At 39.2% G+C, this 15,718-nt stretch overlaps 3 protein-coding genes and 1 non-coding gene across 4 annotated transcripts; 2 read left to right on the top strand and 2 right to left on the bottom strand.

The window, feature by feature from the left end:
• The first annotated feature begins 2,515 nt into the window (after positions 1–2,515).
• Positions 2,516–5,846, top strand: chmp5a (charged multivesicular body protein 5a). Its single transcript, XM_053438076.1, has 8 exons — positions 2,516–2,700; positions 2,928–3,032; positions 3,128–3,174; positions 3,824–3,917; positions 4,006–4,077; positions 4,624–4,732; positions 4,877–4,992; positions 5,389–5,846. Exons 1-8 carry the CDS (start codon positions 2,632–2,634, stop codon positions 5,437–5,439), a joined length of 663 nt encoding a protein of 220 aa, XP_053294051.1. The 5' UTR covers positions 2,516–2,631; the 3' UTR covers positions 5,440–5,846.
• Positions 5,847–8,019: 2,173 nt separating this feature from the next.
• trnar-ucu (transfer RNA arginine (anticodon UCU)) lies at positions 8,020–8,111 on the bottom strand. The gene is given in 2 exon segments: positions 8,020–8,055; positions 8,075–8,111. It is a non-coding gene; the product is annotated as a tRNA-Arg (tRNA).
• A 242-nt stretch (positions 8,112–8,353) lies between these two features.
• On the top strand, positions 8,354–11,281 carry bag1 (BCL2 associated athanogene 1). Its single transcript, XM_053438346.1, has 7 exons — positions 8,354–8,480; positions 9,454–9,582; positions 9,679–9,761; positions 9,844–9,957; positions 10,043–10,150; positions 10,243–10,305; positions 10,396–11,281. Exons 1-7 carry the CDS (start codon positions 8,444–8,446, stop codon positions 10,483–10,485), a joined length of 624 nt encoding a protein of 207 aa, XP_053294321.1. The 5' UTR covers positions 8,354–8,443; the 3' UTR covers positions 10,486–11,281.
• A 72-nt stretch (positions 11,282–11,353) lies between these two features.
• myl12.2 (myosin, light chain 12, genome duplicate 2) lies at positions 11,354–13,866 on the bottom strand. Its single transcript, XM_053438347.1, has 4 exons — positions 13,742–13,866; positions 12,441–12,651; positions 12,021–12,182; positions 11,354–11,819 (listed from the first exon to the last, which is right to left on the bottom strand). The coding sequence occupies exons 2-4, from the start codon at positions 12,622–12,624 to the stop codon at positions 11,647–11,649; spliced, it is 519 nt and encodes a 172-aa protein (XP_053294322.1). The 5' UTR covers positions 12,625–12,651; positions 13,742–13,866; the 3' UTR covers positions 11,354–11,646.
• Positions 13,867–15,718: the final 1,852 nt, after the last annotated feature.

Below are 15,718 nucleotides of genomic sequence, written 5' to 3'. Positions count from 1 at the left end.
CCTCTGTCTTTCTGAATATACACACAGGATTCATTGATCAATTAACACAGTGTTGGAGTGAAACAAATCAGTGTGATTCATTTAGTTTGCTACTATTCAACAATGTTTCTTAACTTTTTTACATTTGGTCAAATCTATATATTAATTATGACAACAATACAATAATAATACTATCATCTCATCTGAGGGCCCACCCATCACACTGACCACGCCCATCTGACACGCGCACACACTCACGCACACACACACATGCACACACACACACACACACACACACACACATGCTAATTATGGGATGCGTAAGTGGAGATTAAAGATCTACATGCAGTTTAATAACCTCCAAGGAAATGATGTGTTCTTCTCGTGTCTATATGCAAAAACTGCTCAACCAATTTTTCCAGCATTTCATATTTTTGTTGATTTTCCAGAGAATACTTCATGGACTTTTATTTTTTAATAATGTGTAAGGAACTGATTCAGATCTTGAATTTAAATCTAGTTTATCAGGGGGACTTCCTTCCATATTGAAGAATTTGATATATTTATAACATATTTGTGAAAAAGCGGGGGGTCAAAGCGCAGTTGTAACTGGGAAACATTCTGGCCCTGTTGGTATAGAATATTGTTTGTTGTCCTCGGAGCTTCTCCCTCATGACATTCAATCTTTTTTCCAGTGCTGCAGTGTGCAATGTTGTTTTTATTGTATTTATTATAAAGACGTGCTGTGTTTTCGTCTGTGGTGGTAATTTGTCAGCAGCTCGTGGGAGATACACCTCTCTTCCCAGCAGGAAGAACAGGACTAATGGTGTTCAGATATTCTCTGAGCTCTGAGGGGCCATTTAAGTCAGTCTTTCTATGTAAGCACTGATGAGCCCCATCAGCCATTATGGCCAAGATTACTGATTGGCTTCCTGCTCTCTGTCTTTGTCTGTCGAAGACGAATTTGTATCAGCAAGCCATTTCATACAAGCCGTCCAATAAGGCTTCAGTAGGCTTCATTGTTCAAAAGAGAAGCTGTCACAGGCAGGTCACAGTTTATTCATAGTAAGTGTATTAGTGTTATGTCTTTATAATTATTATGAGGCAATTAATCTCTGACACTTAAAAAAAAAATAAAAAAATAGGAGGCCTTTACAAAAAGTAATTGGTAACTTATGGCTCAATTAAAGCATAATAAGTTATTTGATATCATATTTGATAGTTTTTTGCCAGTTCATGAGAAATTATTAAATTAGTTATTTAAGCTGTTTGATTATAATATTGTTATCAATGTTGGTAATAGATGTTGATGAGATATAAAGACGTGAGTTAAATGCTGGAATGGGCTATGCATTAATTAAAGAGCAGGGAGAATTTTAACTATACTTATACTATACGTATAATATCCTGATACTATATTTATATAATACTTATATAAGTATTTGAACAGGATTCATTTTATTCACTTTTCAATCTTTTTTTAAAGGTTTTCTGTCAGAGATTCAAGCAGTTGTTGTTCTACACACTTCAAAGTCAAGAATTTGCGGGAAGAAACATTAATTCCCTTTATAAATCAAATCAGTCTATTTTGTGAAACAGAATAGAATATCAAAGTAGCAATTTGAATTTACATCTCAGAATTGGTGCCTTATTATATGTGTACCTATGGTGCTCAGAACAAGAACATCATACATTCAGCCAAAAAGACTCTCATGTGAAGATGTAAACAGGTGAAGAAGTGATGCAGCTGCCAATGAGTGGAAGTGGATCAGTAATGAATAATAAATGGGTAGTACATTAAGGTACTGTATATGAAAACATTGGATGTTACGTATAACATAGTGCGTATGTATATCTGTCATGTATTTTCAACAAAATATAATAATTGCTATTATCATTATAATTAGAATAAAGGACACACAATCAAGAATACATAAAATAACACAAATGCATGTAAGAGAGTTATAATAGAATGATTACATGAATCGAAACATTTAAATGTAAGCAAGACCATCCATTACAATAGTTAAATATAGTTAAATCAGGGAATGCAATATGATAAAAGTAGGTGTTTAACTTTGATTTAAAGGAAGTTACTGCTATGAATTGTAGATACAGTGGACGTTATAGTAGTTGTATAGAATCATTTTAATGGGTTCCATTATTAACATCTTGATGATAAAGATGATGATGATTATAATAATAATTATTATTATTGCTATTACTGTTATTGCTGTTATTGATGTTGTTGTTGTTGTGGTTTTTGGTATAACATGATAGATGAACTGGCCATCAGAGTGATGCATATGGGAACAGATGATATAACCAGTCTAAATTCATCTTCTTATATAAAATCATAAATAGATTCGCTGTGTGTTTCTGCAGGTTCAACAAAGGCTGCAGCTGACGGACGTTTCCACGGAGACAATGGTGTGTTACCACAGCTGCTGTTCCTCTGCTCGCCACACGGAGGCGGGAGTCTAAACCCCCCCTCAATTGGCCGCGACTGTTTACGCCGACCAATGGTAGCCCTTCCCGTCGGAACCGTTACTTCCGGGTGTCTTCTATGGGAGAGATCCTGGAGCGTCTGGTTGTTTATTGTGTTTTTAAAAGATAAAGGGAAAAGCCCAGAGTTGAGTCAAGGCAGGGAAAATGAACCGAATATTTGGACGCGGGAAACCGAATGCACCTCCTCCCAACCTGTCGGAATGTATTGGCACTGTGAGTTCTGCTGTTGTTGTTGTTTATGGGTTTTTATGGGACTTAAACCGAGCGAGCATCGTTCAACCCCCCCACAAATAATGATCATTCCGTCCTCAGCCATTCTGTTCTCTGTCTCCCTCCATCGCACACAAACACAGCTCAAACAGAGGCAGAGTGTTTTTTTATAACAACACTGTGTCGAGGCAGGAAATCATTTGTCCTCTGATCCTCTGATCCTGTGTCAGGTGGACGCCAGGTCCGAGTCCATGGAGAAGAAGATTGGCCGACTGGACGCTGAGCTCCTCAAGTACAAGGATCAGATGAAGAAGATGAGAGATGGGCCCTCCAAGGTGACACACCAGGAATTAGAAGAGACACAGTGTAATTGTTGTTTTTTTCAATCATGGCAGACCAGGACCTGAGTTTATTCCTTTTTTAAATCCAGAACATGGTGAAACAGAAGGCGCTGAGAGTGCTGAAGCAGAAGAGAATGTGAGTCCTTCACAGACAATAACTACAGATGTTTATGTCATGTATGTTGGCCGATGTGGATCAACATGCTACACTACAAACATCAGAGATCACAAGCTGATCTGTTTTTTGAATATATAATGCTCCATCACTTACAAATCTTTGAAAAACCGAAATTGGAAAAACATTTTTTATACAAACAAATTAACCATTATATTGGTATCAGATTTTAAATATATCACGGTTATATATATAGAGAGAGATGAATGTTCAAATTATTTTCTCAATTATGATACAATAAAGGAAATAAGGAAAGGCACCTTTGCTGTGGACAAATTAAAAGGCCTTCCTTAGTATGGCTCACGAATGGCAAAGATGAAGGAAATATGGAGCCGGCACATTGCAGCATACTGGCCTTCATCAGAATGACTATCGACCATCACTAGGAAATAAATCCTGCCACATCTTCCTAGACTTCAGGTGAATGTAATCCGTTGTCTTGTTTTGTCCAAAACCCCGAAAATCATTTTTCTTTTAAGTCAAGAAAAGGCAGATTCTCACTATTCAAGACGATGGACCCAGTGATAGTTTGGCATAATAGATGAATGAAATGAAGACTCACTTATCAAAACTTTAGCTTATTCATTGTCTATATATATATATTGTACAGGTATGAAGGTCAGAGGGAGCAGCTGGCTCAGCAGTCTTTCAACATGGAGCAGGCGAACTACACGATCCAGACCCTAAAGGACACTAAAAATACAGTAAGAGCCACACGCTGTGATTGGTTTAGGGGTCCCACTTATAAAACCAGCTGGTAACTCATGATCCTGTCATTGCTTCTGTTTGCAGGTGGAGGCCATGAAGATCGGTGCAAAGGAAATGAAGAGGGCTTACAAGGACGTCAAAGTGGATCAGATTGATGTAAGTTTGTCACATGTTCATCTCCACAGTTAAACACTGCACTGCTCCTGAAACTTCTCGGCAGTCATTATATTGATGGTTATGGACAAAATCAGGAATCTAACAATCAAGTCATGTTTTCTCTTTTTGTACAAGCAGAAAGGTTTGTCAGTACGTATACAACAGTGAGAGGGCATTTTTTATATTAGGATCACCTCTATTAGATATTTATGCTAAAAAGAAATAGATTTTTTTGTAGAAGTTTTGTGTAATTTAATTTTCTAACACTTAAACTGTTTGCCACAGTGTGGAAAAGAAAACGTACAGTGTCCTTTGTCCCACTTCAGTCCAATGCTGTCGGATTTTAACATTAAAAGGATTAGAAGGCTGAAGACATTCTTCCATGTGCAGATTTTCCAGGTTTTGTCCATTTCTATGTCTGTTAGATTATTATTTATTCCTGGTGATGTGTAACAAAGTCTTCAGGCAATCCAAAAGTGAATGTCTTTTTACTCCTGTTGTGAAGTATCTGTTACTAAACGTGATGACGTGTTTTTGGACTTACAGGATTTACAGGATCAACTGGGGGACATGATGGAAGATGCCAACGAGGTCCAAGAGGCCCTGAGCCGCAACTACGGCACTCCAGAGATAGACGAGGAGGATCTGGAAGCAGGTAGACCCGACTCTGTCTGACACATTCTCTTTGTATTTACTTGAACACCTTCCCTCAGAGACAATTATTCACGGGTTTTGAAGTGGCAGTATTTTGTGTTAAAGAGTCCGCATATCTACTGTGACTGTGTGTCTGTGGTTTCAGAGCTGGACGCGCTGGGTGATGAGCTGCTGCTGGATGATGACAACTCCTACCTGGATGAGGCTTCGGCTGCTCCGTCGATCCCTGAGGGAATCCCCAGTGACAGCAAGACAAACAAGGTACGATCACTAGTCAGAAAACAAAGATAAGGAAGTGATTACAAATCCAAGTGTGGTGGGAATCTGTAGTTTGTGTGTAATCCGGCTGTAAAACAAACAGACATATGTGAAAACTTTACTTCTATCGTAAAATCAATTAATCAGTTTTTTTGACTGCTTATACCTATGTAAAATTATTTTATTACCCTATCTATGGATATTGTTTTTAATGTAAAGTAATTGTTTGTACAGCAAAAGGCTTAGAATGTAGATTATTAGTGTGGTTTGTTTAATAGCTCTGATACGGTCTGACTGAATCTTTGCCCTGTCGACCACGAACCAGTCAAATGAATCATAACACCTGAAATACATAGATATATTTAGAGGTGTGTCATTAATTCTTCTTTTGTTTTCCAGGACGGAGTGTTGGTGGATGAGTTCGGCCTCCCACAGATTCCTGCCACATAAACCGGGAGCGGGTTGAAACGACTGCACTTCACCTGAAAACACTTTTATATGCAGAGTAACACTAAATACAGTGGAAATGGCTAATAGTGATCACGTTTGTCCTGGGGAAAACGTATCACTATAAGCGGTTGATTTCTATAACAGAATTGCGTAGCTTCTGTATGATAAACCCGGAACTTGAGGGAAAGGTAACATTGCACTATTGTGTATGTGAGCGCACACACACACACGTACACACTGACTCGGCTGCTCCGCTGACAGAGCGGCTGGAAACTGTCCAAACATGAAAAGACCCTAAATCAGGGGTGTCCAAACTTTTTATCCCGAGGGCCACATATTGAAAAAAATACGAAGGTCCGGGCCACTCACGGCGCTACGCCCCCCATCCCTGGAGCGGACTGTTGACAGTTGGGGGGGGGGGGGGGGGGGGGCTGCGTTCTGAGGGACAGCTGCAGTACAGTGGGCCATAGTCCATCACATTACCTTTCATTTAGCTGATGCTTTTATCCAAAGCAACTTACAATAAGTGCATTCAAGAGTACAAACCCAGAACAACATGAATCAAGAAAGTACAATATATTCAAAATTAGAGCTAAACTACAAAGCGCTATAAGTAAGTGCCATTAAAGTACTATTAAATTGTTAGTTTGAAAATAAAAAAATAAAAAGTTTTTTTTTTTTTTTTTGAGGCGGGCCAATTTAAAATGGATGGCGGGCCGCAGATGGCCCGCAGGCTGATGTTTGGACACCCCTTCCCTAAATGAACACTGTAAGCATTTGTAGAGGAGAGGTTCTGCCCCAGACCTTTTTGATCCATATAGATGGTTGATCACTATAAGCAGTTTCCCCTGAACATACAAAAAACCATTTGACCTGAAACACTCCGATTTTGAAGTTTTTGGGTTTTGTGTTGTTACTACTACTGTGCTAGCATGTGGCCTTTTTTCGAAAAACGTGTTATTCTCCTTATCTGCCCTTCAGCCCCTAACACTTGACTTTTCAGTCATCTGCGGTATTACTCTAGTGTTAATTTATTTTTGGTTCTGTGTGTTGTTTGTGGAGAAGATGATTCCCACTCATCTGTTCCAAATAGCTTAAGGCTATCTGAAACCTGCGAAATAAATTATGTGTTTTACAGCAACCTTGAATTAATGATTCATTGGTAATTATCTTATTATTGTTCTTTCTCTGTGGATTCCTTTTTCTGTGGATTTAACTCTACTTGCAGACCTTGACATTTACGCTACTGGCCAAGAAAATGAAGAATACAAATCTTTAATTAGAAGTTGGATTACTATCAACATGTTGTGGTTAATTATTATTTGTAACGGGTTACAGAGGATCTGGCTTAAGGCTAAAGCGGAGGTGAAGGCTGCTATTGAGCCGCCCACACATACACATTTCCCCAACAAAGTTTTGCCCAGGCTGCCGGAAAACAAGCTGGAGTACTTCTTTTCAAATCATTTACCATATTTAAGATTTTATTTGAAGTTTTAGAAGAATTTAAACAGCAATATTACTATGATGAAAGCATTAGTTAGACAATTTTGGAAACACGTCTTATTTGCTTTCTCTCTGAGAGTTAGATGATAGAATTGATAACACTTATATCTGTCCATTTAATACAGTATTTAGTTTAGCTTAAAGACTGGGAACATGGACACAGCCAGTCTGCCTCTGTCTAAAACTCTCACATTAAAGCAAAAACATTTTTACCTTAAAATATCAGCTTCGAAATTGGTTTGAAGCTGATACACTGACACAAAATGTACAGGAATTGAGCTATTTTTGTTTCCACTCCTTACCCTGAACATGTGTGTATGTCACTTTGGTGAGTGGGTATGATCTCCTGTGGAACTGACAGTGTTGAGTGTCAGAATCAGGCCCAGCGTGTTGAGGAGAAAGGCTGAACTGCGGATCAGTTCAAAAGAGTTAGATGTCAGGAAACCTTTAATATATGAAGACTTCTAGAGAGAGTTTGGTGGATTTGTTAAATCTGTTCTAGTTCAGGAAAGCCGGGGATCATGGGTAATATCCACTCCTGTAGCCGAGAGAGCCCAAAGCACTGTGAATTAAGCAAACAACTTCATCAATTTGACGACACATGCGGCGAAAAAAAGTCTGTAGTTCAACACTTTGTGACGTTAGTGAACACTGCTACTCGTCAGTGGTGATGTATCTTCTCAAAGCGTAGAACTTCAGGCAGCTTCATCACTTTTTTTTAGGTCCCCTGGAAACTTGTTCGCAGCGTGTTACTATATTTGCATGCATTGTGACTTTTAGCAGTCAAATTGATTAAAGCTGTTTCTTTAATTTGCACATTTTCTATTTACATGTTTTTTCTTAGTTTGCGGTGGTTTGGGCTCGGTCGCTTCGGATTCATTGAGTGGGAAGACAAGGTCCACTGAATCATCAGAGGTCTGCAGGGGGCGCTGCTGCTCAGTAGTGACTGTTCCTATAACAAGTTACATTGGTTTAACGCGCAATCTTGAGCGCAAAATATTTGGATCATAGGATGTGATTAGAAGACTCCAGGGGAACTTTAACTTTGATCCATTTCGTCTTCATCTCAAAAGAAGCCGACTCTGGTGGGACTCGAACCCACAACCTTTGAATCGCTGCACATGAGCTTGCCTAGAAGTCCAACGCGCTATCCATTGCGCCACAGAGCCATATGGTCGATGGGAAAAATAATACACATTCAACGTCAACAATCTGAACGTGATTCCATATCCAAGTTTGACCACTTGATAAATCTATAAAACAAACAAAAGCATATGTTTAGAAATGATTCTTTTATATATTTGTTTAGTATCAATAAGTTCCCACAATCAGTTTAATACGCGTTTATCTTTTTATTTGAAAGTTTGTATTATAAAAAAAATCAAAGCGCCACGGGAACTGTTTCCGGTGTGCCGCCGGAAGTAGCCAGTGTCCAGCAGCAGCAGCAGCATTTAGCTTTGTGATTTCATTTTGATGTGTGCAAAGGACTCCAGGAAGAAACATGTCACAGCCAACCATCACGGTCACTGTTGCAAACGGTAAATAATGGTTTTTAAAACCTGTTGCATGTTGGCAAGGAATTAAAATGTAGGTTTTCTAAAAAAAGCACCGGTCGTGTAGCTAGGAACCGGTTAGCTAGCGTACTGTAGCTAGCGTACTGTAGCTAGCATCCTGTAGCTAACGTACTGAAGCTAACGTACTGTAGCTGGTACCTTACTGACACAGTGTATAATATTTGATCCAGGGTTTAATATGGTCAAACACTAACAAATATTTTATAGACGATATCAACAATTTTCACGATAAATGTCATGTTATTATGGTTTTTTTTAGGTGTGAAGACAGATCTGAGGTCTGTCAGATGTACGTACTCGTGTTTATATCGATCAAGGAAGTCTGACGATTTAGCTGGAGATGTTCAGCCTGCCTCTAAAAATGATTTCATTTTTTGAGACTCAACTCAACGAAAATGACTCAGTCCTGTGGCCTTCAGTTAAGAAACAGTGCTAAAATATACAAGTGTGTTATCCTTCCAAGAGGCTCCAGCCACAGACTGTATATAACAAGGTCCAACTCGTCCAACCATTTAAATAAAACTGCATAGCCGTCCCATAAACATTTTAACCTCTAAATGTTGAATCTTAAGATGCCATTTTATTTTAATTTGCTTGTTTTGCTCACAGTTGACGTTACATGTTCTTGAAGATAATGTGTAAATATGATTGTATCTGGCTTTGGATTTAGTTAAATATTCAATATGGGAATTGTTTACTTGTTTAGTTTTGTAATAGTATTGTATTGACTGAGTGCTTAATATATATAAGATAATTTGTAGAGCAGGTAACATTTGCTAAGTTACCTTTAGGCTCTTCAAATGAAATAAAGCATTGTTCACTGCTGTTGAATGAATGCGTCTGAATAGTTCCACTTATAACCAAGTCATGCACTTTATTCCATGATGATGTTAAGATGAATAACAGCTTTTGTCTTTTCTTCATCGTCCTACTTCAGGGTCAATTAAGCACAGCATCACATTAACTGTTCCTGACGAAGGGAATGGTCCGACTGTCAAAGACTTGTCAGATGCTCTCGTTCAAACCACCGGAGTCCCAGCGGCTTCACAGAAACTCATTTTCAAAGGTAGATTCAAGATCTCTTCTGATTCTGATCCAAACAAGCTGTAATGTTCATATTGTTTGTTCTACCGCTCTAACCTCGCCTTCTTCATTGTGGCAGGGAAATCGCTGAAGGACATGGAGGAAAGTTTATCCACCTACGGGATAAAAGGCGGCTGCAAGCTCATGATGATTGGAAAGCGGGTAAAGTGTTTACATTTGTAAAGTTTCCGATGGGTGACTAAATATGGGATCAGATAACAAACTCTCAATAACCTCCAAACAGAATAGTCCTGAGGAAGAAGCAGAACTGAAGAAGCTGAAGGACATTGAGAAGTCTGTGGAACTAACGGCTAAAAAGCTGGAGAAAGTAGACGGGGAGTTAACTGGACTCAAGAATGTACGGATTTATTTGTGGTTTTTAATTTGGAATTTTTACCTGCTCTGCCCTTTTCTATGTTTTAATTTCTCTCTGTTTTATCCAGGGCTTCCTGGCCAAAGACCTGCAGGCAGAGGCTCTGGGGAAACTAGACAACAGAGTGAAAATAGCAGCTGAGCAGTTCATGAAGATTCTGGAGCAGATAGATGCCATGGTACTCTATTGTGATTTAAGTGTTTTATTCTTTCTGGGCATGTTTTATTAATGTGTCAGATAGCAAACCTAGTATTGCTTCTCTTCTAACAGAGCCTCCCAGAAAACTTCAATGACTGCAAAATGAAGAAGAAGGGACTTATAAAGACAGTGCAGGTAATCCTTTTTTATCAAAATGATGTGATTTATAAAACAGTTCAGAATAATGGAATTCTTTTACTGACTGTTATCGTTGTCTGTCGATAGGATTTCCTGGCCCAGTGTGACAAGATCGAGGCCTGTATATCAGATCACCTGACAAAGCTCCAGTCGAAAAACCTTGCCCTGGCAGATTAGCGCAACAAGCCTCCCTCGTCTGCTTTACGTTGCTCTGTGAGCAACTGAGACGTGTACAGAAAGCTTCGAGTGCGGAGCAGACCCTTGTTTATTTATTCTTGGTGTGAAGTGAAATCCCTCATCACAGACGCTCCTGGGAACCAAAGGAGGCCGGTTAACGACAGGGATTCACGGATTCATCTCTCGGAGATATTATAAACACAGGCACTCAGAGGTGCTTTGAATTGTGGGAAATTAAATAGTGTGGATCCTTTTAATGCATCTGAAACTTGTGATCACTGCTCTATACCTATTCAATTATCCATAATGATGTCAGCAAAATGAAAGATTCACCAGAAAATGTGAAACAAGGAGAGAACATGATCATTTTTTGTATGGCAGTTTGTGGACGACCAAGTAAAATGAGACTCGGAATCCAAAATGATTTAGTTTCCTCGGGTCACAGCCTGCACTGTTCGTAGGAGGCCTTTCTGTACAATTTGGGAACTTGGCTCAAGATAATTTCTCCAACTTCAGACACAAGATTTGGGCCTTTACACCCTGTGTTCCAGGTAAAGTAAGATGAATAAAGAAAATAAGGTGTAGCCCCAGACCACAGCACTGTCCACACACATTTGGCCACAGATTATGTATTCACTGTTCCATTACCTCATGAGTCAGTACCAAACTAGCATTTGTTTATTGCAGTGAGTGTTCATGTGTGTGAACTGTGGCGTTTCATTTGCTCTTAACCATTTCAGAAGGACACACAGTTTTCCTTTGTTTTAAAAAATAAAAACTTTTTGAAATATGAAAAGAGCATTTGTGTTTGATGTCGCAACCCAATTTAATCGACAGAATGCAAACATTATCAGTAAAACCAAACCAGTTACAGTAACAGTTTATTTCCAGCTTTATCCATGGGGTCTTCACATACATCTTAAACTAGCTTACATGGACCCTTAGTGGTCTTTTCACATAAGTGCAAATGAGCTTTAAGAGAAGGGTTGGTCCAGGGTTTTGGTCCAAAAAGCAGCTTAAGCAAATTACCTTCAGAAGTCTACAGCACAGTGAAGCCTTGTCATGAGCCAGACTAACTGATATAGCTGTTCTAACATGTGGTGACTCTTTAACAACACGCAGCATGTAGAGAGTAAACCTCATCCGGCGAAGCCTCTGTCCCTAATCGTCCTTGTCCTTTGCACCGTGCTTTAAAATGCGTGTGAATGCAACATAGTTGAAGTTGCCTTTCTTGTCGATAGGGGCCTCACGTAAGAGCTCGTCCACTTCTTCATCTGTAAACCTGTCGCCCATTGTAGTCAGCAGGTCACGCAGATACTCCTCCTGGATCACACCTGTAGGGAAGAATTCCAATATGAGACAGGTTGAAGACATAGAGCGTTATGGACACCAGGTTACTGCTGTTGCCATTTAACAATTTCACTAATGCGACTATGGTCATCTTCAGAAGTTGTACAAGTATACGTTACAAGAATCACAAGCTTCTGAAGATACCAGGACCTGGGGGACCTGTCTCACTCAGATCTTAACATCACCTGTGCCTTCCTCATCGAAGCAGGCGAAAGCATTGCGGATCACATCTTCAGGATCTGTGCCGTTCAGCTTCTCTCCGAACATGGTCAGAAACATTGTGAAGTTGATTGGACCTGGCGCCTCGATCATCATGGTCTCCAGGTATTCATCTGTGGGGTTCTTACCTGTGAGAAAGGAAGAGTTGAAGACTGAATAAAATGTCTCTTACCTACTGACAATACTTCCAGAATACTACTAGCTATATAAAAACATTTGCTAACAGATTATTCTGCCAACCTTTCATTGCTTTATCTCAAATTTGTGTAAAACCACTATTTAAAGAAACATTTATTTCTTGAACTTCTTGCTCTTAGATTTAAATTATTGCAATTATTCTCATCACAGTCTATATATGTGTAAAAACTTTATATTGTCGAGTTTACCTAATGAGGCCAGCATGTCATGAAGGTCTTCTTTGTCAATAAACCCGTCCCTGTTTTGGTCGATCATGTTGAAAGCCTCCTTGAACTCCTGTATCTGGGACTGATCAAACATGGCGAACACATTGGAGGTGGCGCGCTGAGGACGCTTCTTGGTGTTCTTCCCCTTGGCCCTTTTGCTTGACATGTTGGCAGCTGGTGGATCCCCCCCCTCCTGTGGTAAACAAATAACATCAAGACACAGTGATTTCAAGAATATGTCAAATATATCTCGATAACAATAAATGTTATGGTAAACAACAGCTGCGGACTATCATGTTTATCGGGAATAATGATCACATGTCCAGTTTGAGACTGTTGATGGGACATTGTGCTGATCCCTGGTTGGATGTCAACACTCACTGCAGCTGCTGTTGACTGAATAACATGAGACGAGCGTCATCAAAGCTAGTCAGCATCCCTACAGATGGGATTTACGGCACTACCAGACAGAGGTCATAGAATTTGCATGATGAATATTAAACAATATAATGATGAAGTTTATCTATCAACAGAATGTATGTATTATAAAAAGGCAACTTCCTGATTTACTAGATGAGATATTTGAAGAGGAAAATTTCTGATTGTGTGATCTGATCACTCTGGGTCACTTATTATTATGTTATTTAACAGGGCTCTGTCTCTCAACCTAACATCTGTCATATAAACGCTTCAACCAAACTTTGCACTTGATAAATGACATTAGATGGCCGTTTAAAACGAGTCCCTTTCAATCAAACGTACATTAGACAAGGGACTTAACTATATTGCCTCATGTCTCAGTCTTTATTGTTTTATTGAGCGTTACTGGTTATTTTTATGTCTCCTGTGTGTCTGATGCTTAAATATTTGCTGAGAGAAACATCTACCTGGGTTTCTCCTGTTGATGTTGAAGAAGTGACTTTTTAATATTAATGGGGATTTGATTTTAGAGGAGAAATCTGCTATTAGGAAATGTGTGTTGTTATCGTAGCATCACAGCAACTGAAGCTAACGTCAATCGTCCACAATAACTAGAATTTATATAACAATCAAATAGCTGCTAATGTGCAAAAATATCGTTATCTGTATTTGCGCTATAACAAATATATTCTCCACGGTGTGAATAACTTGGTCCAAACATTGTATTTAGGAGCTAGCTTTAGCCCAATGTTGACCTAAATAACAGCAGAGCGCTAACCGGGAAATACAGGAAGTACACGAACCTCCTCTTAACGAATAAAGCGATAACGAGCAGTAGATAAATAAAGAATAAAAGCACAAACCTCAGAAAGACACAGGAGTTATTTGCAAAAGAGGCCGAAGATACAGGAAGTGGAGCATCCACAGAAAGAAGAGGAGCGACCAGCAATGTTTTATTTCCTGTTCCCCGAACCGACCAATCAGAGGCGACCCGGAAGATACCATCAGACTGGAATGTTCCAAGTTGTCTAGGAGAATATGCTGTTTTTAAATAAGGTTTATTTGTTAAAGCACACGAATTGACGAAATTCTGGTTATCTTTATTCATATTTGGCTATTCATAATTTTGTTATGGATATTTCACCTATCTATATTTTCATTATTTATATTTTTATTATCTATTATTTGGTTATTCATATTTTGGTGATTCGTATGTTATTTGTATATTTTTTTAGTTATTCATATTTTGGTTAACTATATTTTGGCTATTTTTATTGAGGTTATTTATATTTTGAAAACTACAGATGCTGTGGTTTACATGTTCTACCACGAGGGGGCAGCAGTTACTTTACAAACAGTTTACAAACGTGTAAATTGAAGGAAGTAGAACTTCAGTTTATTTATTTTTTTGTGTGTTGTGTGTGAACGACATAATAAATGCACACTTGTGATTACTGGTCTGTAACAAGTATGTTTACAAAGGTTAACTTGAGGTAAATCGAGGTGATAATAATAATACAGAGTTTTGAGCTCACACTCATGTGTCACATTAATGTTGGCTGGTGGGTACATGTGGTGAAATACAGTTAATTGACCTTAAGGCCCAAGCATGAACCCTGAAGTTACCTTGAGACAATTCATCTCATCCTAACTAAACTGCAACTGTGGCCCTTTACCATATATCTACCACAAGCCACCCCAGACCCCCCCCCCCCCCCCCCCCCGCCCCCCTCGCCCCTTCTGAGGGGCTGCAGCCCGGGGGTAGAGGGCCAGGCTTGGGAGAGGCTCCTCAGACTCGCCTGAACCCTTCTCGTGGTCTCATGGTCTAAATTTAAATCTGCCGCAGCCTTAAAAGGTCCTGACGGTGTCTTGTGCATTCTGCCGAGTGGCATCATTATTTTGGTTCTGTGGGCTGCCGTCCTGTCCACTGCCCCTCACCCGGCTGCTTTGCCTCGATCCCAACCTGCTTTGGCCACTTTTGGAATTAAAACATCAATTTCTCTTATTCTCAACTGCTGCGGATTGGTGGGTTCTCATTTGTGGTGAGTGACATGTATATATAGGGTTATTTGATTTATTAAGTGTGTCTCTTAAACATAAGGATTGTTAGCTTAATGTTATGTAATGGAGTCATATGTTAAAGCTCCTAACCACTAAGGCTTGAGGCCTAATTTCAACCTATCTATTTATCTATTTGTTTTTTAAATTATTCTTGTTATTTAAATACATTGAGTGTTATTGTCCTTTATACTAACAGGTTATCGCTGTAGCTTCTGTGCTCATGTAGTTTAGTTTGCATGTGTCATTTGCAGTGAAACGTAGTCAATGAAGAAGAGCTAATCCATTCAATTAATATTTCATTTGACTTTAAACAGCTAAATCTCATTTGTGTGCCCTTAAGGCAAACTGACCACTTTACAGTATCCAGCTCTTCTTGATGAGTAAAGGTGGCAAGCGCCTCCTGCAGTATGTGTTGCTCAAGGGCACAACAATCAGAGAGCACAGTTCGAATTCTGCTGCTATAATCTACACATCCTGTGATTACGTCATTTACCTTTGGTTACATGGTGACGGGCCTGTGCCCAGTAGAGGCTGTTCATGTTTTCAAGAGGTCCTTTACTTGAGCAATACCTACTCAGGTGAAACTATTAGTTTATTAATTCAGGCAGTAGTTTTGATCATGTGTTAAAAAACTTTTCCTTATATTCACTTGTTCCTGGTTCTCAAGTTACATCAGGTGCCTGATCTCTGTGACAGGAAACTGAGAAACTTTGGATTAGGATCATTTTTTTAATACGTCAACAGAGGTTTAAGATATTTTTACAGGCAGGCTTTGTTGT

The sequence above is a fragment of the Pleuronectes platessa genome, chromosome 13, assembly GCF_947347685.1.
Source record: "Pleuronectes platessa chromosome 13, fPlePla1.1, whole genome shotgun sequence".
Taxonomy (NCBI): Eukaryota; Metazoa; Chordata; class Actinopteri; order Pleuronectiformes; family Pleuronectidae; genus Pleuronectes; species Pleuronectes platessa.
Note: the sequence above shows the minus strand (reverse complement) of the source record. Positions and strands in the feature narration are given on the sequence as shown.